The sequence below is a fragment of the Uloborus diversus genome, chromosome 1, assembly GCF_026930045.1.
Source record: "Uloborus diversus isolate 005 chromosome 1, Udiv.v.3.1, whole genome shotgun sequence".
In the NCBI taxonomy this organism is placed as follows: Eukaryota; Metazoa; Arthropoda; class Arachnida; order Araneae; family Uloboridae; genus Uloborus; species Uloborus diversus.
In genome coordinates, this window is record NC_072731.1 from 6,780,738 (window position 1) to 6,803,108 (window position 22,371).

Here is a 22,371-nt window from a genome sequence, read left to right on the forward strand (position 1 = left end):
AACATTAGACATCTAACCCCAGGAATAACAGTAACATATCCTACTGTTGCTCTGAGGCTTATATGTATGTACAGAATTATTTTTGCACTTCTGTTTTCATTATTTATTGATGTCATAAAAAATAAGCGACCTAAATGAAAAAAGTAAACAAAAAATACTGACAGAGGAGCACTTTCCACCGAATTATTAGCTGAAATTTTGATTATTCAATTCAGGAGCCAAGGATGATTTATGCTTTAAGTTTGATAGTTTTGCATACAATATATTTTTTTCCCAGTCTTACCAGTTTTTTTCCTTGCCAGGATGATTAATAATTGCTGTGGATTATCCTCTGATTAGCGGATTATTCAAGATACTCAGACTCAGGTTACATTTAACATAACTCTGTGATCATGTTTTCAACAAAACATTTAAAATACAGTATCATTTTAGCAAGGTTTTTTTTTTTTTTTGTTTTTCGTTTTCCTTTTATGAAATTTTTACTTGGTAATGAAGCTTCTGAAAATGAAAAAAAAAAAAAAAGAAGGTTGAACTGTGTATCAAAATTTTCTGATAGCTGAGGTTATGTAGGATATAATCAGTTTTTTTAATCTATCACATATTTTTGTCTTTTACTTTCTTATTGAATGATACCTATTTGTTACATCTCTGTTGCTTTTGCAATAACTCAGGTCACAAACCATTACAAAAGTTCTAGAGCACTTTTACTGTAAAAGAGTTATGGTAGCAAAATCATGAAAGGTAAAATAGATTTGAGATTTTTTTTTACTCTAACCTGTTTTGTTAGTCGAAGATTTTCCCTGTAAATGCTCAGTATGCCATCAACTTTTTAAATACGTTCATAAAACAAGTTAACTGAATGGTAATAAACTTTTATTTACAAAACACTATTATTAACAGCATAAACACAAAATTGCAAACATAATAAAAATGAAAACATTTCACAAAATTGGAGTTGTAAAAAAGTAATCCTTTCTTGCAGAACAAACATAATCCTATGGGAGGGAAAAAACATCAAAATTAGACTTTATATTCCAATATGAAAACATCCAAATGAAATAGTCAATTTTATCTATACTAGTGTTTCCCCACAAAATATCTTAGAGGATCTCCATACCAATGAGGAGAGACCCACTTATCCTAAAAACCTTAAGCAGTTTGTTGTAATGCAGGGGTCTCCAACCTATGGCCCGCATCCCACAGGTCACCTCCGGCCAGCGAACAGATTTCGTCTGGCCGGTGGAAAGCTTACAAACTGAAAAAAAAGACAATTTTAAAAATTGCAAATAATATTTCTTTTTTAGGCGTTATTAAAGAGAACTAAGCCCAGGAAATCTCGAAAACCAACACTGAATGCTTAATATAAGAAAAAAAATATGTGTGGAGGACGTGCTAATTTATACGACATGAACTGAAATATTGTTGGATTGATGGCCTCACTGATACAGAGGCGAGGTCCACAGGGTCTCTGGCCCCTCCACAAAATGCTAAATTGAATATTTTTCAAAAACATACTTTATTATTGAAGAATGGAGAAGACCGCATCTTGGGAAAGCAAAACAATTTTAATAAGAAAAATAATGTTAAGGAAAAATCTTAATTTCTTTTGAAAAGAAATCTTTAAATTAAAAATGTTCAATAGTTACAAGCTTATTGGTCAGCTAATCCCCCCCTCCCTGCATCCTATTTTTTTACATTTTGTCCTCTTTCTTTTTCTTTTTTCTAGTTTGTTTGATTATAAGAAAGTCTTCAAATGCGTCTCTGAAGCACCCTCCCTCCTCCCAATTCATAACAGACCGTGTCAAATTTTGTTTCCAGAGCTTCACTTTCCCAAAATTTTCAAGAGAGAGACCCCTAAACATCTAAAAACATATAAAATTGTTTAAAATTTCGTTTTTGGAGCTTCAAAAACAAAACAAATTCCGAGCCTTTAACAATACCAAATTTGTTCTAACAAGCGTGTGTTTGACACTTCCATTAAAAAAAAATAAATAAAAAAAAATGAGCAAGTGCCTCCCTTTCAAATCATTGAAAAATAAGGGTCTTAAAACTAATTACAAAACATCCAAGTGGGATAGCCTCTGAACCTCTTTTTCCAATATCTTAGAATATTTGATTAAGTTTTTAGGACTTTAATTACAAAAACTTTCCAGGGGAGATCTTCAGAACCCACTTCCCGTAACATCCTCCAAAGTTTGTCTAGGATTGTGTTTTCAAAGCTTAAAAATTTTCAAAAAATTTGAGTGGGGAGGAGGAATTGATTTCCGATTTCTTTTTCAAAACATTGATTGAAGACAGTCTCTAAGCTTCATCTCTCACCCTAATGCCAAAAATGGCTTATACTCACTTTTTAAGACTTCAATTTCCCCGCTGAGCCCTCATTATCTTTCTTACCCCCTAAGATCACAAAACACTATCTAAAGCTGCGTTTTTAAAACAACAGTTTCAAAAAATTTCCAGGGTAGAAGCCTCCGATCCCCTTCTTTATCAAATGAGAAAAAGTTTTCTTAGAGTGCTCCCCCCCCCCCCCTTAACTAAAACTATTTTCAAATTGTGCCACTAGTTAGTCCGCCTCTCTGCCCAAAATGTACAGTGTGGCCCTTGAGTGGAAAAGGTTGAAGACCCCTGGTATAATGAAGGTATTAGCCAGTCACAAATTGAAATAGACTTACAAGCAAACAATCTTAATTTATCAAGCAAACAAGTCTTGATGTTTTCTTACTGTATGTGTATCAAGGCCGTTAGCAGAATTTTGTTTCGGAGAGGGTTTTACCAACATTTGTGAAATCTATATGATCAATCAAATTTGATTTCATTCATACATCCATATATTTTTGTTACAATATAGGTTGTTCATATGAGGGAATGCTACTTTAAGGATGTAACATGAACAAATGTAGAAGGTGATGTCTCTATTAAATGAAGGGGAAAAAAAATCTGGTCTGTACATTACATAACTTCACCCCATATAGATATTCATATGCGTGAAATTCATATTTTTTGACACTTACAAAATACGTTACACATAGAGTGACACTTGCAAATTTAAAGAATTTTGATGTTTTTGTTACCCAGCCAACATTTAAAATCCAATAGAAACGCTGCAATAAAAACACATACTGCAGATAAAGCACTGAGTTTGTACAATTTGTCAATAATAAGGAATTAATTTTTAAATAAAATTTAAAATAAATAGATAATAAAGCAGTGATAATAAGTTTTTCAGCAAGAAAGTGTTGGCAAAAGCCATTATTTTGGTTCTTGGAGAGATTTGTAAAAGCTTGATTGTATTTTAAATTGTTTAAAACTTACCTGTGAATTCAAACTATCCCAGAGAAATAGATTCCCGGTTTTAAAAGATGTAAATACCCGGTGAGGGTGTAGAAATCCCCAGTGACTAAACACCCCAACAGTCAATCACGTATTTCGCCCATCGGCGGACGTGACGTCAGGCCTCAAGGGTTGAGGATCTTTCTGCTGAAAGCAGTGTAGACGATAATTTAAAATAGCAACAGTTAAAAGAGTGACTGAGTTGAGTTCATAGGCGGATTTAGGACTGAGTTCCTGGGGGGGGGGGGGGCAGGATTTTTTTTTTTTTGGAGCAACATTTTTAATTGCCCTCCCTCCCCCTCCCATGTTTTTGTCTGTTTTCTGTGATGCCTAAGGCCATTCATTACTTTTTTATGTGTCGTTTTCATTACTGTGTGTAATCAAGCTGTCCTTTTTAAATTGACCTTAAAAGAGAGGGGGGCTGGTATTAAGAGAGTAACGCAGTGCTCCCTTTTAAGTGGGATATAGAATATCTCCTGTTTTAGGGGGTCCGGGGGGTTACTCTCCCGGAGGAAATTATCTAAAATGGATATAAAATTCTGCATTTTGAAGTCTTATAAGGGTTAATTGGAAATAATAGGCAAATAATTTTTTTCTAAGTTTTACGCTTTAAAAGTGCTTTGTGATGCAAGTTAATACTTTAAAAGAAATGGTGCACTGATTTAGAGAATAGGTATCAAGAGAGCAACATACTACCCATTTGAACAATTCTTAATTTATACATTTGATAAGAAATAAAATTGAAGCCCACTTTGCTTGGGAGTTTCAAAGACTTGTCTAATTATTTTCAAGGTTTGGTTGGTTAGATTGGGTTTTTGGTTCAAGAGTCCTTGTAAGCTATACTGTGCCAATTCTTTTCAGGGATTTTAGAACCTATCAATAATTTGCACTTTCCAGCCTCTGAAATTGAGTAGTAGATTATACACTTGTACAGTATTGTTCAAACTTTGTAAGAAACGGCTATTTTAAGTTTAAAAGAAAAAATAAACTTTAATTTCCTATTCAAAAAAGAAAAAATCATGATTTTTTTTTTTTTTTTTTTTGTTATAAAGATTTTGGAAGATAAGTTGTTACTATATAAACTCCTCCCAAAACTGGGGAGCATTGTCCCCTTTGCCCCCCTCCCTATAAATCCACCCATGCTCTTCTGAACTATTCAATAAACGAAAAAATAATGATTTTTTTTTTTTAAATTTTTGGAAGATGTGTTGTTAATACATAAGGTCCTCCCAAAACTGGGGGGGGGGGCATTGCTCCCTTCTGACCCCCCATAAATCCGCCCAATGGTTGAGTTGCTATAAGATGCAACATATATATGTGTGTGTTTGTGTGTGCATGCATGTATGTGTAGTTGTGTATGTATGCGCTTGTGTGTAGCATATGGATGCAACCTGGAGACGGTTTTCGCTATAGGAGCAGCATCGTGAGGCGGTCGGTCAACAGTGAGGCTGCAGAGGGTGTTGGCGGGAAAATAAAATGATAGCACATCAAAACAGTCAAGTGAGAGCAATAAGCAATCGTGATTGCTCAAAAAAAAACATTATGTTTCTGTCTCCCAATATACCCACCATCCCTGGCTGTTAGCCAGCTATGAGTATACAGCTGAAATTTATTCACTTACTTCATCTGGCTTTCGTATGTTAAGGACAGGTGTCACGGGCGTTGTTGCTGAAAGAAAGTTACGATAAGAAAGACCTTATCATACAATATAAAACATTTAAAAGTTGCAAGTTCTAAAAATATTTATTAAAAACTACAATTGTATGAATAAAACATATATAAAATACGTACAAAATAGCTTTTCATATTTTAGGAAAAGTGAACCCTTTATTTCTACTATTGGGGAAATGTTTGAAATTCGAACACTACACTAGTAATAAAAAAAATAATAATAATAATAATATACAACTAAAAATTTGTTAGGGTAGAATCAAGTTTTCAGTCAGTCCCGTACAAAAAGCGTTGTTTCCTTTAGTTAACCCTCCACAATAGACACAGTCACAGTTCCTTAATATAGACCATTATATAATGATCTACATTAAGGAATGGATCTATATTAAGGAATATTTCGACTTTGTTGGCAAAATTTCCACAAAGTGTAGTTGCTCACAATCAAGTATAGGACAATTTGGACTCAATTTTATTTCATCTATACACAAATTAATAAGGGCTGGCAGTTAAAAGTTTGTTGACCAATGAAAATACTTGACTTATGTGATTCGCTAAGCAAAATTTTTTTTCTAATTTAATTTTTAATGGGTTTTTTTTTTTAATGAAGTTTACCTGTCATGTGTGAGACATACTTTTGGACATTTGCTTCAGAGTTCTTGATTCTAACAATATATCGCTCATTTGGAAGAAGAGTGCCATAATAAGAAGAAATGAAATTTTACAGGAGAAGCGTTTGAAGTTAAACTCTTCAGGCAATTTGCATTAAGAAAAATAAGTTTGCTCTGCTCTCCAGTGAATTATAGTGCTCTCCATATTAGAACAAATCTGTCATTATTTTCCAGAGAAGATAATGTCCTTTGAAGGCCTTTAAGCGAAAAAAAAATAAGAATAAAAATTTTATATTCACTCTTATTCCAAGCAAGTGATATCTTTTGATTCTGTTGTTGAAATTCTTTTTCAGATATACTTTGCTTTCCTACTAATTACTTTCTAGTGACAATTTCAAAAAGATACAAGTAGCGGGCCATTTACAAAGGAAATCAGATATTTTGCTCCACACATGAAAACTCTATATTTTACCCCAAATGAATATTTTTAAAGTTAACAAACTAAGATTTTTTGCCAAAGAAACCACACATACACGTGTGATTTTTTAGGAAAAAAATTGGCTTATTACACTTTTTAAACAAAATATAGATATGTCAAGTGCGAGACAAAATGTCTGCTCATTCTTGGAATGACCCAAATAGCTATTTAGTCTTGTTCAGTGACATAGCTTTGTTTCTCTCAAAATGCTAGATATTTAATTTTTATCGGTTAAAAAAAAGAAAATAAAATATATTGGTGAATTTTTGACTTCTGCAGATTTTAGTTTGGAGGATTTTTGGTGCTCTACTGAGGCTCTAAACAGACAAGGCACTGAGCTCAAAAGAAATCTCTCAGAATAATAGATTTATCCCTTTATTCTGGTTTCTTTCCACTTTCTTAAGAAAAAATGACATTCATTGGTATTGAGTTGTACAAGTTCTTGTGAAGAATTTTGATGGTCTCTTATAGATGATTTTTAACATTGAGCAGTTAGGTGGGGGGGGGGGGGGGGGGGACTGGTGCCTTAGGAAATTGGTTGTTAAGGGAGGTGATCACTCACAGAAGTTTCACTGTACTAACAAACTGAAACAAGAAAATTAAAGGTGTGCACAGACTAGAGAAAACTTTGTTAAAAATGAAGACATCAAAATAAAATACAACCACTACAAAAATATCTTCATCTTTCCAAATAAATATAATCTAAAATATTAAAGGATAACTAATGGTTACCCAGTAGGGCTGGGCGATATACTGTAATCTATCGATATATATTTATTACCGCAGCAACAATAGTCAGGATTCAATCTGTTTGATATATCGTCGGACCGGAGCTAACTAAGAACTAATTGAAAAGATGACTTGAAAATGCAAATTTATTCATAATTTCTTTATGCTTAATGCGTGGATCACATCTGCTAACTCTTCCAGATTTCCCAGAAGTTTGACTGATTTTTCATCTCTTTTTCCGTTGTTCTGATTATGAGCAAAGATTGGGTATTTTCATGCTTTGCAGAACAAAAAAATTGTATCTCGCCAATTTTGGCGCTATGAACGCTTTGTGGAACGCTTCACCACGCCATTTGAAGCTAGGGTTGCCATAAGAGAACATACTTGTTGCATTTGGATATAATTCAAGTGACGTTTGTTTGATTATATGACTACTCTGACAGACTGAGAACTCCGAATATTTGTTTTGGTCTTAGAGAAGTAAAACCACTTGCATGTCTTTCAATATTGACAGTTGCGGGTTTGCTTTCAATGAAATACCGATTGTGTTTTCTTTTGAAATGGTATCAGCACTACCGGAGTTGTATCTTTTCCATTCAAGATTCAATATTTTATTTGATATGACTTATTAAACATAGGTTGCAGTATTGGTGTAGCATATATTAGTATTTGTTTTTCTGGGAAACATCGATTTTTTTGTACAAAGCCAAAACTAAACTTGCATTTCTGAACTTGGATTTTGCAAATTGTGTAAAGGAAGAAAATTTAAATGTGCAGATGATTTATTAAATATGGGTGCGATTCCCCTCCCCCCCTCTCAAAAATTTTCAAGGCACCTCTCTCTCCCCTAAAAATGTGATTCCCTAATAATGAGGTCTGTTTCAAAAAAACTTGAAATTTTTCAAATTCCCTTTGCATAATTTCAACAATTTGGTCTGTGCTACGGCCCCCCCTCACCACATGATCAAGGGGAGAGTTGTTGTAGCGAATATTATCATAAAAAATTACTGGAATATTACTTACCGAGGGCTTTTATCAATTGCAGATCAATTGATGTCCAAGTCCCCCCTCCACCCAAAAAAAAAGAAGCGCAACCTCTCATTAAAGGGACTAAAATTCGTTTAAAATATTCAGTGGTAAAGTTTGTTTCATTCCCCCCCCCCCCCCCCCCCCCGTACGGGCACCCCTACTTTAGCAATTATTATTATTAGAATAAATTAGTGAAATATTTACGGATCAAGTTTTCTGATGATTTTTCTATACTGCTGATCATATAGCTAGGGGTACCAATTCTTCCTAAATGTGTTTCACCCTCTCAATTTTACCAGCCCCCCGCCAAAAAATGGATTCTGCATTAAAGGGACTAAATCCTTTTACAATAACGTCTCTGATATTTCAATTATATAGTCTGCCTCATGCCCCCCAGCTCATGGGCTTCCTCTATTGCAGATCTCAACATACAAAAAAAAGTTAGGGAAGCCCATCCCTCCAAGTGCGATGGCACCCCTCAATCTCCCCCCCCCAAGCGTCTCCTCCCCCCCCCAAAAAAACACAGGCTCCCTATAGAAGAGGCTAAAATCCTTTAAAAATAATTTCTCTGATAGTTTCAGTGGTATACTCAGCCTAATGCCCCCCCCCCTTTTCAAATGGACCTAGTTTTAGCTATTATTAGAACAAATTGCTGGAATATTTACATTTCAAGATTTCCGCAGGCTTTTATCTATTGCTAATCTTAATGTATAAATAATAATGCTAGGGTTGCCAATCCCCAATAAGTGTGATGCCCCCCCCCCTTATTTTTAATTTTACCGAACATGCCCCCCCCCCCAAAAAAAAAAAAAAAACTAGACTGCCTACGTTTGAGACTAAAATTCTTTTGAACTAAGTTCTCTGATAATTTCAATGGTGTAGTCCAACTTCAACCTCCCCCCCCCCCCCCGGCCACCGAATGTGTGAATGTGTACCCTGCTCTAGAAATTATTATTCCACTAAATTGCTGGAATATTTGCTTATCAAGATGTTTGATGACTTTACTGCATTACTAGGGCTATTATTGTTCTTATATAATGCTTTTGGAATTATTCCTCGCATAAATAGCTGAAATATTTACCTTCCAAGATGTTCAATGACTTTTTTCTGGTGTAGATGTTAATAAACTGACAATATAGCTAGAATTGTCCTCCCCCCCTCGCCAAGTGTGATGGCATCCTCAAATTTATCTCACTTTCCCCAAAATGCGACTTTCTATTGAAGAGACTAAACTTCTTTCAAAGCAACTTCTCTGATAATTTCAATGGTATACTCAGCATCAAGACCCCCCTCCCCCCAATGGGCACATTTGCTTTAGCTATTTATTATTATTCGAATAAATCAAATGAATATTTACTCATCAAAATGTCCGATGGCGTTTCTCTGTTGCAGATCTTAAAATGCAGATGATGTAACTAGGGTTGCTCATTTGCCCCAACTGCAATTGCACCCCTCAATCTAAACAAGCCCTCCTTTTCCCTCAAGAATTGCAACCCACTAATAAAAAGACTAATAAAAGACTTCTAAAGTAGTTTCTCCAAAAGTTTCTGTGGTATAATCGGCCTAAGATCCCCCACCCCTGCACACACAGGGGTTGAGCACATGAGCATCCTTGTTGCAGCTATTATTATATTAATAAATTGCTGAAATATTTATTCACCAAGATGGCCTCTAGCTTTCCTCTGTTGCAGATACCAACATATGTAATAGACATTGCATTTTTATGTGCTTTGCAGCAATAAAATGTTGAATTTAACCACCTAAATATATTGATAATATCGGTATTTGGAGAGCAATATATCGCGGTATTCAAAATTCTGATATTGCCCAGCCTTATTACCCAGACATAAAATAATTAAGACATACTTTGACAGCACATGGAAAGATTAATAAAACTATCAGAAAAGATTCAAATATACATTAATATTGGTTGCAGTCTTAAGCCAAGTGCCAGAAAAATATACAGGGTGTTCCGGTTTAACCTGCAAGACTTCTATTTTCGCAACTGTTGATGATCTAAATGAAATATCCAACTTTCCTCCCGATAATTGTGCAAAGCCTTTGCATTTATTTATTGTTTTTCTTATTACTGATTGGCAACGAACTGTAAGAACTTTTTCAGCATTGCAAGCCATGTGTTTCGTCATTCAACCATTATATTATGTGAAATTTAGCTGTGTCTTCTGTTTTCATGTTCACAGTGCTAATAGTCTTCTGCTGACTTAAAATAAAATAGTTACTTAAAATTATACACTCCACGCTTATTCCTTTGCGAGCCATCGAATTTACATGGTCCTTCGCAGCCGGATACTTGCTCGTTTTCAAAATGGAACTGTACACACTCAATCGCAAACGAGGTGTACTTAGAACCAAAATCGGCAAAATTGCCTCATTTATTCAAAGCTTTGAGCCAACAGAAGACAAATACCAAGACTTGGTTATTATTGGAACTAAATTGGGAGCTGTGTATTCTGCAAAAAACCGTTGCTACAGAATTAATCGACAGATATTGCAACCTTCCTGATTCCGTGGATATCAAAGATAACCTAACTTTAGCGGAAGCTATCGCTGAAGAACTTGAAGAACTGGAGGTAAAATATAAAATTTTACTTTCTAAATTGAATAATGAAGAAGTTAAAAATGGAAACATTGAAGCTAATATGAAAATTCCTGACCTTCCTTTACCAACATTTCATGGTAAATATGAAGATTATCAGAAGTTTAAAACTCAATTCACTACCGTTATAGGAGAAAATAATGCTTTAAACGATACTCAAAAATTGTGTTATTTGAGGGCTTCTTTAAAAGCCGATGCTAAGCTTATTGAAAGTCCCCAAGATACCTACGATTCGCTATTTAAAGCTCTAGATAGTCGTTATGAGAACAAACGTGCTATTGTTGATGCACATATAACTAGTTTAATTAATTTTGAAAATGTTCATGAGAACTCCTACCAATTAAGATTGCTTGTTGACAATGTAAAAAGACATCTTCGCTCACTTCAAAATTTGGGCTTCGATAGAAATAATTTATTTGATGCATTTTTATTGAACGTATGAAGTCAGAAATTAGATCGAGAATCCAAGAAAATATTTGAAATGTCAAACAAATCTACGGAAATTCCCACTTTTGATAAATTTCTAGAATTTTTAGAAGAACGAGCTAGAATTTTAGATGGGATAAAAAATTGTTCTTCAACTAGTAAACAACCATTTCCCAACAAGAAAAAACCGAATTTCGATAGCAAATCCAAATCGCTTGTAACAAAAGGAAAAAATAATCCTTGTGAGTATGCACAAATCCACAAATTATACCGCTGTTCTAAATTCAAATCTAAGTCTTTATCGGAGCGTATTGAATTTGTGAACGAGCATAATATATGTCATCGATGCTTGAATCATACCACTGATTCAAATTATAGATCTGAATTTCGCTGCTCAAAGTGCCTTTCGCAAAATAAAAACGCGTTACATTCGTCACTTCTTTGCTGGTTTTCAAATGAGAATCGAAAAATGTTTGCGCCAAGGGAAGACGAAAGAAATTCATTCAATGAATCTGCAGTTACGAACTCGTTTACTTCAGCTGTGGAAAAAAAATTCCGTCAATGAACCTTCAGTTACGAACTCGCTTATTTCAACTACGAAAACAAAAAGTAGTGGTTTAATTAACTCGTGCGTAATATTCATTGCTGATAAACATGGCGAGAAAATTCCAGTTAGATGTACTTTAGACTCAGCTTCTGAAAACTCAATATCTAAAAAGATTGCCGACGGTCTAGGATTAGTCAAGAAAAAAATAAATGTTCAAATTACTGGTATTAATAATTCATTTTCTAAAGTGTCACATTTCGTTACTGCTCAAGTTTCTAACCTCCTAGGCAGTTTCAAACAAAATGTTGATTTTTTAATTACTTCAGAAATTATTAAATGTCATCCTTCGAAAAGAATTGACATTCGTTATTTAAATATTCCTTCTAATATTACACTTGCTGATCCTAACTGGTGTAATTGCTCGGAAATTGATTGCTTGATAGGCTGTGAATTTTTCTTTGATATTTTAATGCCAAATAAAGTTAAAATTCAGGGAAGTAATTTACTTTTGCAAGAAACAGTTTTTGGTCACATTGTTAGTGGTTCCATTCCAAATTCAAATGAAAACCCCAATCAAGACAATCACTGTTTTCTAACTAAAAGTATGGTCTCTTTAGATAACACTTTAAAATCATTTTGGAATATAGAACATGTTCCAGATAGTGAAAAGCCTATAAGTGATGAGCTTAAGTATTGTGAAGATTACTTCACGAAAACTCATTACAGAAAACCCGATGGTCGTTATGTGGTTTCGTTACCCTTCAAATCGGATATAAACACAATAAATTTAGGCAACTCAAAGCAAATTGCTTCCAAGAGACTCGATAAATTATGGCGAACTCTCGAATGCGATCCTCAATTAAAAGCCATGTATACTGAATTTCTAGACGAATATCAAACTTTGGGTCACATGGAAAAAATTGTTGATTCTCAGGATATCTACGATTCAGAATATTTTCTTACTCATCATGGGGTACTGCGTCCTGAAAGTGTTTCAACTAAACTTCGCGTAGTCTTCAGTGCAAGTCAGAAAAGCAATTTAAATATCTCTTTGAACGATGTTCTTTATAAAGGAGGTGTTATTCAAGATGATCTCTTAGCTATAATGCTACGCTTTCGGAAGCACCGGTTTGCATTTACCGCTGATATTAACAAAATATTTCGTCAAATTGAAATCAACCCTGATCAAACTCACTTTCAAAAAATACTCTGGAAGCAAGATATTAGTGAACCTGTATCAGTTTTTAGTTTAAAAACTGTTACGTATGGAACTGCTCCTGCAAGCTTCTTAGCAACACGAATGCTAAAGCAATTAGCATTAGACGAGCAAAAGGAATTTCCTCTTGCGTCTGACGTCCTTTTGCACGACTTTTACATGGACGACTGCTTGTCTGGCGCTTCTAACGAACAAGAGCTTAGGACACTTCAAAATGATTTAGTTGAGCTACTTCAACGGGGAGGCATGACGCTTCATAAGTGGTGCAGCTCCAACGTACCTTATGGCTTGGAAGTTTTCTCATTCGACAAGGAGTCTGAAGCAACAGTGAAAACTCTAGGAGTGTTACGGAACAATTCTAGTGATGCCTTTTGTTTCAAGGTTTCTATAGCAACAAAAACAAAGCCTACAAAGCGTGATGTTCTTTCACAAATACCTCGTCTTTTCGACCCACTTGGATTATTGGGACCCCTCATCAGCAAAGCCAAGTTTTTTATGCAAAAGCTTTGGTTCCTTCAGCTAGACTGGCAGGATCCTTTGCCAACTCTTGCTCTGCAAGAATGGCTCTCATTTATTGAACAGCTCCCTACTATTGGATTTTTGAAAATACCAAGATTCGTATCAACTCCAAATTATAAAATAATTGCCCTCAATGGTTTTTGTGATGCATCTGAAAAAGGATTTGGTGCAGTGATATACACACAAGTTTACTCAGAAACCGGTGAAATTTCCAGCCGACTTCTTTGTAGCAAATCGAGAGTTGCTCCTATCAAAACTCTAACCATTCCTAGGTTAGAATTATCCGCCTGTCTGCTCTTAGTGAAACTTATGCGCAAAGTAATCCAGTCTTTCAAGATCCAAATAGCCGAAATAAATCTCTGGTCGGATTCAATGATCGCTCTAAACTGGATAAAGACATCACCGCACTTGCTCAAAACTTTTGTTGCAAATAGAGTAAGTAAAATTCAAGAGCTATCTGCAAACTGCAAGTGGAAATTCATTCGATCTGAACTTAATCCCGCTGATGTTTTGTCACGTGGTTTAGACGCTTCATCTTTACTTGACTGTCAACTGTGGTTTAATGGTCCGGATGTTTCATCAATGCTCAAAAATGATGACATCAGTTTCGATGAAAATTTTGAAAAACCATTCAAACAAGAGTTTAAGGTTAACACTTCTCCTAGTTTAATTTCAAGTAATGAATGTGATTTCTTTGATAATATTGTAAATTTGTCCAATAATTTTGTAAGAATAATTCGTATTGTAGCATTTATTTTTAGGTTTGTAAATAATTGTAGAAATGTAAGTAAGTTAAGTGGAGCTCTGTCTACTAAAGAATTTAAAGATGCTAAATATGCTTTAATCAAACATTTTCAAGGTAAGAATTTTCCTGCAGAAATTAAAGCTTTAAAGAAATCACTTCCAGTACAGCCAAATTGTCCATTAAGGTTTCTTAACCCTTTTCTAGACCAAAATGGTTTATTAAGAGTTGGAGGATGATTGTCCAATTCTGATCTTGCCTATGATCAGAAACACCCTCTCATTTTGCCTAAAAATGAAAATTTTACTAAGATCATATTTTTGCACTTTCATTTATGTAATTTACATGTTGGTCCGCAGGGTCTACTAAATGCCGTTAGACAACATTATTGGCCATTAAATGGACGTAACACTGCACGAAAAATTGTACATGAATGTGTAAGATGCTTTAAAGTAAAACCCTCTAGTGTGAGTCAAATCATGGGAGAACTTCCAGGTGAAAGAATAAAGCCTAGTCCCCCATTTACGAATGTGGGTCTTGATTTTTGTGGCCCCTTTCAAATAAAATTTAAAGGGCAAAGAAAGGGAACTTATCAAAAAATCCATGTTGCAATATTCATCTGTTTGGTAACTAAAGCGGTTCACTTTGAAATTGTAACAGACTTGACAGCTGATGCTCTTATGGCTACTTTGAAGCGGTTTTTTCTCTCGCCGTGGAAAAAGCTCAGCCATTTTCAGTGACAATGCCACAAATTTCAAGGGTACATCTTCGGAAATTAAACATTTAATTAAACTTGCAAAAAATAATCCATGCTTAACTAACTTTCTGACAAGTGAAGAAATTAGATGGGAATTCATTCCTCCACGTTCTCCCTCATTTGGTGGAATGTGGGAAAGAGGAGTTCAGAGTTTTAAGTACCACTTGAAACGAACCATAGGTACATCTAAATTAACCTTTGAAGAATTTTTAACCGTTACTATACAAATTGAAGCCATCTTAAATTCAAGCCCACTATCACCTCTTTCTTCCGATCCTGAAAATTTTGAAATATTAACCCCAGCCCATTTTTTAATTGATAGGCCATTGACTGCCCTTCCTGAACCACAGCTTACTGATGTGAATGAAAATTCGCTTAAAAAATGGGAAAAATTACAGAAAATGACGCAAAGTATCTGGAAAAATTGGTCAAATAATTTTCTAAGCCATATGCAACAACGATCTAAATGGTTATTCAATAAAACCAACATAACTGTCGGAATGATGGTACTTTTGAAAGATCCTGATTTGCCTCCATTAAAATCGTTAACAGGCCGGGTGACTGATGTTATACCGGGAAAAGATGGTAAGGTACGAGTGGTTATAGTGTGTACATGCAATGGTTTATTTAAAAGATCAATTTCTAATATTTGTATACTTCCTATTCAAGATAATGTTCAAATAACTGCTTCAAATTAAAATTTATGTGTTTTGAAATTGAATATTTCAAGGCTGCCCGGGATGCTGATGATCTAAATGAAATATCCAACTTTCCTCCCGATAGTTGTGCAAAGCCTTTGCATTTATTTATTGTTTTTCTTATTACTGATTGGCAACAAACTGTAAGAACTTTTTCAGCATTGCAAGCCATGTGTTTTGTCATTCAACCATTATGTTATGTGAAATTTAGCTGTGTCTTCTGTTTTCATGTTAACAGTGCTAATAGTCTTCTGCTGACTTAAAATAAAATAGTTACTTAAAGTTATATACAGTCCACGCTTATTCCTTTGCGAGCCATCGAATTTACAGCAACTGTCAGTCCTAGATGCATACTTCCAATTGCAAAAATGTTCAAAATCAGATGTGGAGTTAAGATACTGGAAGTTTGAAGCAAAAATAAATATGAATCAAAAATTACAAAATTTAACTTTTTATACAGGCCCTAGATCCCCTAACGTATATTTAGAGAAATAATTCTCATCGAAAAGTGTTACTAACATAAAAAAAATTTATTTTTGTGCGACCAAAACTCAAGGAGATATTCGAGTTCAAAGTTTTAAGGGACGATACAGAAGATGAGATTGGAACTTATTGCCCTTTCAGAAAATGACAGGTTGTCCAAGTAAAAAAAAAGTATTTATATTTTTTTATTTCCATTTAAATAGTGAAGCATCGTTTATACATTTCTCTTTTATACGTTTTTATCAATTATACGTTTTCAAAATTGATCCCTGCAAAATCTAATACACATTAACCTATACCTATTATACGTTTTTTCCATTTGTACGCTTTTTTCATACAGTCCCTTCAAAAACGTATAAATGGTGCTTCACTGTAAATGCAAATGTTTTGCCATGATACCCAAAAACACATTACAAAACTTTGAACAATTTGAAAAACCACCCTCTATGTACACATATAATTTTAAAAACACTTGTTAACCGCTATATTTTCCCCCAAAAGGTGTAACTGATGGCGAGTGTAAAGTGGTGTAAATCAAAAAACGCCAAGTTTCATATCTCTATGAATATTGATCGTACTAATGTAAAAATTTTGTGTTAGAATTATATTCCAATGGAGATTATTTCCCTAAATATAAGTTAGGGGACCTAGGGCCTATATAAAAAGTTAAATTTTGTATTTTTTGACTCATTTTTATTTTTGCTTCAAACTTTCAATATCTTAAGCCCGCATCTGATTTTGAACATTTTTGGAATTGGAAGAATGCATCTAGGACTAACGGTTGTGAAAATAAAGGTCTTACAGGTTAAACCAGAACATCCTGTATATATTGATGCTGCAATAAACTGTGGCTTTTAATCAGACAATGAAATGTCCCATCAAAAGCAGTTTAATTTGATTATTTGAAAATTTTACAATGGTTCAGGACAAATCAGGATGATAATTCTAATTTCGGGAGAAAATCAGGACATACAGAATCAGGATGAGCTTCAAAAAATCAGGAAAATCCTACTTAAATCAGGACAGTGGGCACTTTATATTCAAGCATATTATAGCATTATGTCATTAAATGGGAACAGGATAAGTTCTGTAATGTTCTGAACAATTCAGCAAATATTTGAACGAATCCCTTCCAGGGGCAGGGTGAAACTCACTCAATTCACTTCAGGATTGCGAAATTTGCAAGGCATATTACTAGAGTGATTATTGTTTACCGACTCACATAGCATATTAGATTCTTAATATTTTCAAAAATGTATAAAACATTAAAAGGTATCAAAATGCTCAACATGTTCTTATAATGCAGAATAATAAACATAGTGAATTCAGCAGCCTACCTTCATTTACTTCATCTTCCTGCGGAATGTCTCTTGAACTTATGGCGTGTTTCTCAGGATCAATCATATCTTCAAATGTAGAAGTACTATAAAATACATGACTTTATTAAAATTATGTTTTGTTAGGATATTTAAAATCAATGTGGTACAACAAAATGCTATGAACATGCCATAAAATGTATTCCTTACCTCTGGAAAATGTGACCCTCCAAAAGCCTAAATTTATGAAAGAAAACGAAGTTTTTCTTCTCCCAGAAAAAAAAAAAAAAAACCTTTCCAATTGTTAATTTTTTCAATATTAATTTCATTATTTTTAGACATTTTTATTTATTTTTTTTATATTTATTTATTTATTTATTTATTGGCTGCATTTAGAAAATGGTTTAAACTTTTTTTTATATATCTTTCTTTTTTCCTTTACTTTTATGCGAAAGTTCACTAAAAAGCAGTTAACTAGAGACGTACCGAGTAGCACTTTCGCCGAATAGCCGAGTACCGAGTACTCGGCCTTTTACTACTCGGCCGAGTACCGAGTTACCGAGTACTCGACCTTTCACTACTCGGCCGAGTTACCAAGTACCAATTATGTTTTATGAAGAACCACTGACACACATGTGATGAATTTTGAACTTATTGGAATAGTAATATAGAACTCCTTGTCCATATAATAGTTTTTAAAACTAAATTCCTGCTAAAATTCAACTTACGCATTATATAAACAATTTTGTTTGTGTCAAAAATTTTACAAAAAAATTATTTTTATAATTAAAAATAAATAAATAAAAAGTATCATTAATCAAGTTGGAATTAAAAGAAATTTATACCAATCAATTATAATTTTAGTCCACAAAACATAAATAATTTTAATACAACAAATGTGCAGGAACACTGCAGACCATGTGTTTCTGCCCCCCCCCCCCCGTTACAAGGAACGTCTTTTTCAGTGCATAACATGTGAGCTAAAGAATGTTAAGACATTCGACAAAAAAATCTGACTTTTGTCGGATGCCTTTAAATACACGAGCTCCCATGTTGTGCATTGAAAAAGGAATTCCTTGCAATGCCAAAACACATGTCTGCAGTGTTCCTGCACTGTGCTTTTAACGTTGTTTTATTTCCTTTTATTTTTTAAGCAAAGGTATTTTCATAATTTTTTATAATTAATTTTTATTTGTAACAAAAATCCATTTTAACATAAAAATTCCATATTTTTTATACTTTTTTTTTGCATAATTTTACATAAATAATTTTTATCAACTTTGGGGACATTAAAATAAAGATTTATTCCATTGAAGCATTACAAACTTCATTATTCTCAAAATTTGAAATTTGACTTATAAATTTTAATTGTAAATGTTTACAGAATATAATGTTTGCTCTTTTTTCTATAAATTTTAGTATCTGCCTTGGACAATATTCAATTTTTTGCAACTACTCGGTATTGGCCGAGTATCTGATCAGAATTTGGCCGAGTACCGAGTACTCGGCAAATTGGCCGAGTAGGCCGAGTACCGAGTACTCGGCAAATTGGCCGAGTAGACCGAGTACCGAGTAGTTACCGAGTACTCGGTATGTCTCTACAGTTAACTTTACCATGTGTGTATATTTTAAGAGAAATGGCATACAAAATTATAACATTGGCTTTGGAAATTCTTTCTATACTCTCCCCTCTCTCTAAACAACATCTATACTAATATTATAAAGAGAGAGGGCGGATTTTTGTGTGTTTATATGTTCAAGGTAATCTCCCGAACCACTGCACCTATTTGAAAAATTCTTTCACTACATGAAAGGTGTTCTCTTACTGAGTGATATAGGCTATAAATTATGCATATTAATGCTATTTTTAAAACTAATAACTTCTCTTCGCAACCAGTTTATGTTTCATACTGTTTGTTTCTATATGCGTAAAAACAAACCGCGATTACTCCACATCTGCCATAACAGATTGAATAAAGGTTCTCTTTTGAACTAAATGCCAAGGGATGGGCACATGTAAAGGATAAAAATATCTTGATGCCATCAGGAGAATCGCCAACAATTTCTTATGTATGTTAGGCTGCAGAAGATAGGGTATGTAGCTTTCTGCTAGGACATTGAAAACCATATAGAGTCAGATAACGTTTGCACTTCAAAATCAAGTTAAATGAAATGTAAATGCGAATCGCTTCGGGAAAATTCATTTTTGAATTCAAGTAGAGTAAATAGACGATAATAATTCGTGTTTCTGAAAGTTATAACTTCGTATGCATTCAATTAAGCACATTTAGTTTATAAAATTCTTATTGTGGAACTATTCCTTATGATGACGGTATTTAAGCATTTAAAAAGATGTAATAAACTAATATAGCTCACAAATATCCTATCAGAAGGAAATTGCAAAAAAAAAGAGGCTTATGAAAAACACAAGTTTCTCGAAGAAAACGAGTACAATACGTTAAAAGGCATCCTGGGATTGAAAAATACTCACCTGTTAGTAGAACATGCAATATTCATTCCAATAGCTAATCTGAATTCGATCACATTAGAATTCACTTGGAGCATTTTCATGGTCCTACATATTTACAAAGTCGATTAACAGTTAAAGATCCTGCCAACTTATCAAACAGCGTATAAAAAAACTCTGTCTTATAAACGGCGACATACCTTGAAAACTAACCTTGTGAATACATATAACTTTCTGACTCGCTCCTAAACTCAGATAATTGTTTACAACTATTTTAACTTTCATGCTAAGTTTTAAACCCTATTGCTTTATGGCAAACATTTAAAAATGATCTCTTTGATGGTATATTGCAAGGAGAGCGTCAGCAGAAATACTATGATTGTCATTCAATGCCAAACAATATAAAAATTAAAGGTAAAATTTGTGAATGAATTGGACACTCAACAGGGGACTTGGGTTTGCCACCACTGGAAAGAATCAATGAAAAAATTCTATTAAGACATGATCGGTACATGAGAACCAGAAACGTAAATTAATGTTGATAGGCATACCCGGTGGAACGGGGAAAAAATAATAAATTCAACACAATCAAAAATCAACCAACAGGCTTTTGCGATGTTTTTGCATGGATCTTCAGGGACTTGGAGGTATAAAAACTGACCATTCCAAACTTAAACTACTTTGAATATCTCCTCCAGAAAGACTCCGTATGTTTGAGAAGAAAAAATGGGCAATTAGGAGAATTTCTTCAATAGGGTACTCCTTCAAAGGTTCTGGACTCCCTTTCATGCTTCTAAAATTAAATGCAATATCCCAATAATTTTATTGCGCAACTTTAGTTTGTCTAAGGGAATTCAACTCCAATGAAGTTCACAATGGAATAGTATGATTTCGCATATTGTTCTTACAGCACCAGCAGCATATCAGTGGGCTTATAATCCTTGCACCCCCCATGGTCCTGTATATTTCCTTTTACAATTTAAGTGATTACAATTACAAATGAAAATTTCTTATGCCATCACCATCATCAAACGTACAACTATAAGATACGTAGTGCAACGTTACAGACGGGATTATTGTATTGTTCAGTGGGAATTATATGTTTCTCTCTCTTGATCTGGAAATGAGGTTAGTCAATTTGTTTCAAACTTCATGAAAGCAAAACAAAAAAAAATATTGCTTACTCTAAGTTTTCAAAATTCAAAGTACCTTTATAATATTTATTTCAGATATATAGTTTTTTTAACCGGGGCAGGGGGTTCAAAGTTGCAGACTGTGCAACCGAGACATTTAGTAGGGTGGTTAGAGAGGGTGTTTGATCTCATTTTGAGAAGCTTTTGTTCTGAAGAGTGCTACATAGCAATTGAGAGGGTGTGTTATCAACTTTCAGGGAGGGAACCCCTGTGTAAGGATTGCTGTGACCAATACCTCCTCCATAAGGTCAATTCTGGCAAAAGCTAATAACTCAGTAAACTGGCAAAATACAATATAGATATGCTATAGCAGAGGCAAACCTAACCTGTAAGCATTGTGAAGGCTACGCAGATCCTAGTCATAGCATTATGACAGGTTAGGTTTGTCCCAAGTACTTGGTACCAGGGACCGATTTACACAAGCCCAGGCCCCAACTTTGGCCCCTACTGAAAAGACATCATTAATTTTAATCAAAAGTAAAAGTTTTATTATTCATTTTTTGAAGTTCCCCGAAGCCATGCATTTTTGCTTTAGCTACCACAGAGTCTGCTATCTTTCAGATTGTTATTTGACGGTTAACTATATAATGTATAATGACATCATGCACACTGCAACGACACATTCCAGTTAAAATTGAACATTTGAGTAACGCTAAGATATAGTACAGTACAACCTGGTACATGGACAAAAAGGCCCGGCTCCTGGGGTAGGAAAACTAGGCGGCCGCCTAGGCGACAGATTTTAGGGGGGGGAATTTTGAAATTGAAACATTCTTTAAAAGTATGAATTTCTGTTTCAGCACCATAAGATTCACTGCTTCAATGCTTTAAAAAAAGAAAAGAAAAAAAAAGTAGTGCTTGAGTTTTTACCAGTGCTTGGATATGCAAAACTCAGTTTGGAATTTAACTAAAAAGTCACTTTAATTTTAAGCACTTTACTATTATTTTTATTTTATTGATATATTATTATTTTATATAAGAGTCATTCCATTTCAAATCAGGCAGGCAGGTATGAAAAGTGTCATATGACCATCACCGATTTTTTTGAAAAAAATACAGTAGTTACAACTAAGGGACATATGAAATATCTCAAAAGGATTTTGCAAGAAAAATTTTTTTCTTCAGTTACAGCCTATTAAAATTCTGCACAAAATCTGCCATTTTGGAAAAAAACGGCAAAACACTCCATTTGAAATGGACACTATTTCAAAAGTATTAAACCTATTTGAATAATTTTTTTTCTAAAAATGAATAAGGAACCATATACCCTCTAGACATCGTTTTTGAAAGTTTAGTTAGGTTTTTTGATAAAGAAAAAAATTCATTTTTGCCGCGAAAAAACTGCATTTTTACCGATTTTATGATTTTTTTTCTCCATGAAAAAAAAGTTTTTTTTACTAAACGGAGATGGCAGTCTAAAGCCCTTATATGATAGTTTCACAACATATTTTATTATAATCCTTGGATGCATACAGTCTCGGAAATAAAATTTGAAATTTTGATAATTTTCAAAAATTAGCGATTTTTGAAGTAATTTTACTCAAA

At 34.0% G+C, this 22,371-nt stretch overlaps 1 protein-coding gene across 2 annotated transcripts in view; it reads right to left on the reverse strand.

Moving 5' to 3' along the window:
- Positions 1 to 861: 861 nt before the first annotated feature.
- The window catches only part of LOC129234407 (uncharacterized), a 37,294-nt gene continuing 15,784 nt past the window's right edge, over positions 862 to 22,371 (reverse strand). For both annotated transcript variants that reach the window (XM_054868403.1, XM_054868404.1), the window contains exons 6-8: positions 17,188 to 17,273; positions 4,952 to 4,998; positions 862 to 995 (exon numbers count right to left, since the gene is read on the reverse strand). In XM_054868403.1, the coding sequence (XP_054724378.1) occupies positions 942 to 995; positions 4,952 to 4,998; positions 17,188 to 17,273 (187 nt within the window). In that variant the 3' untranslated portion in view covers positions 862 to 941. The remainder of the gene's footprint in view (positions 996 to 4,951; positions 4,999 to 17,187; positions 17,274 to 22,371) is intronic.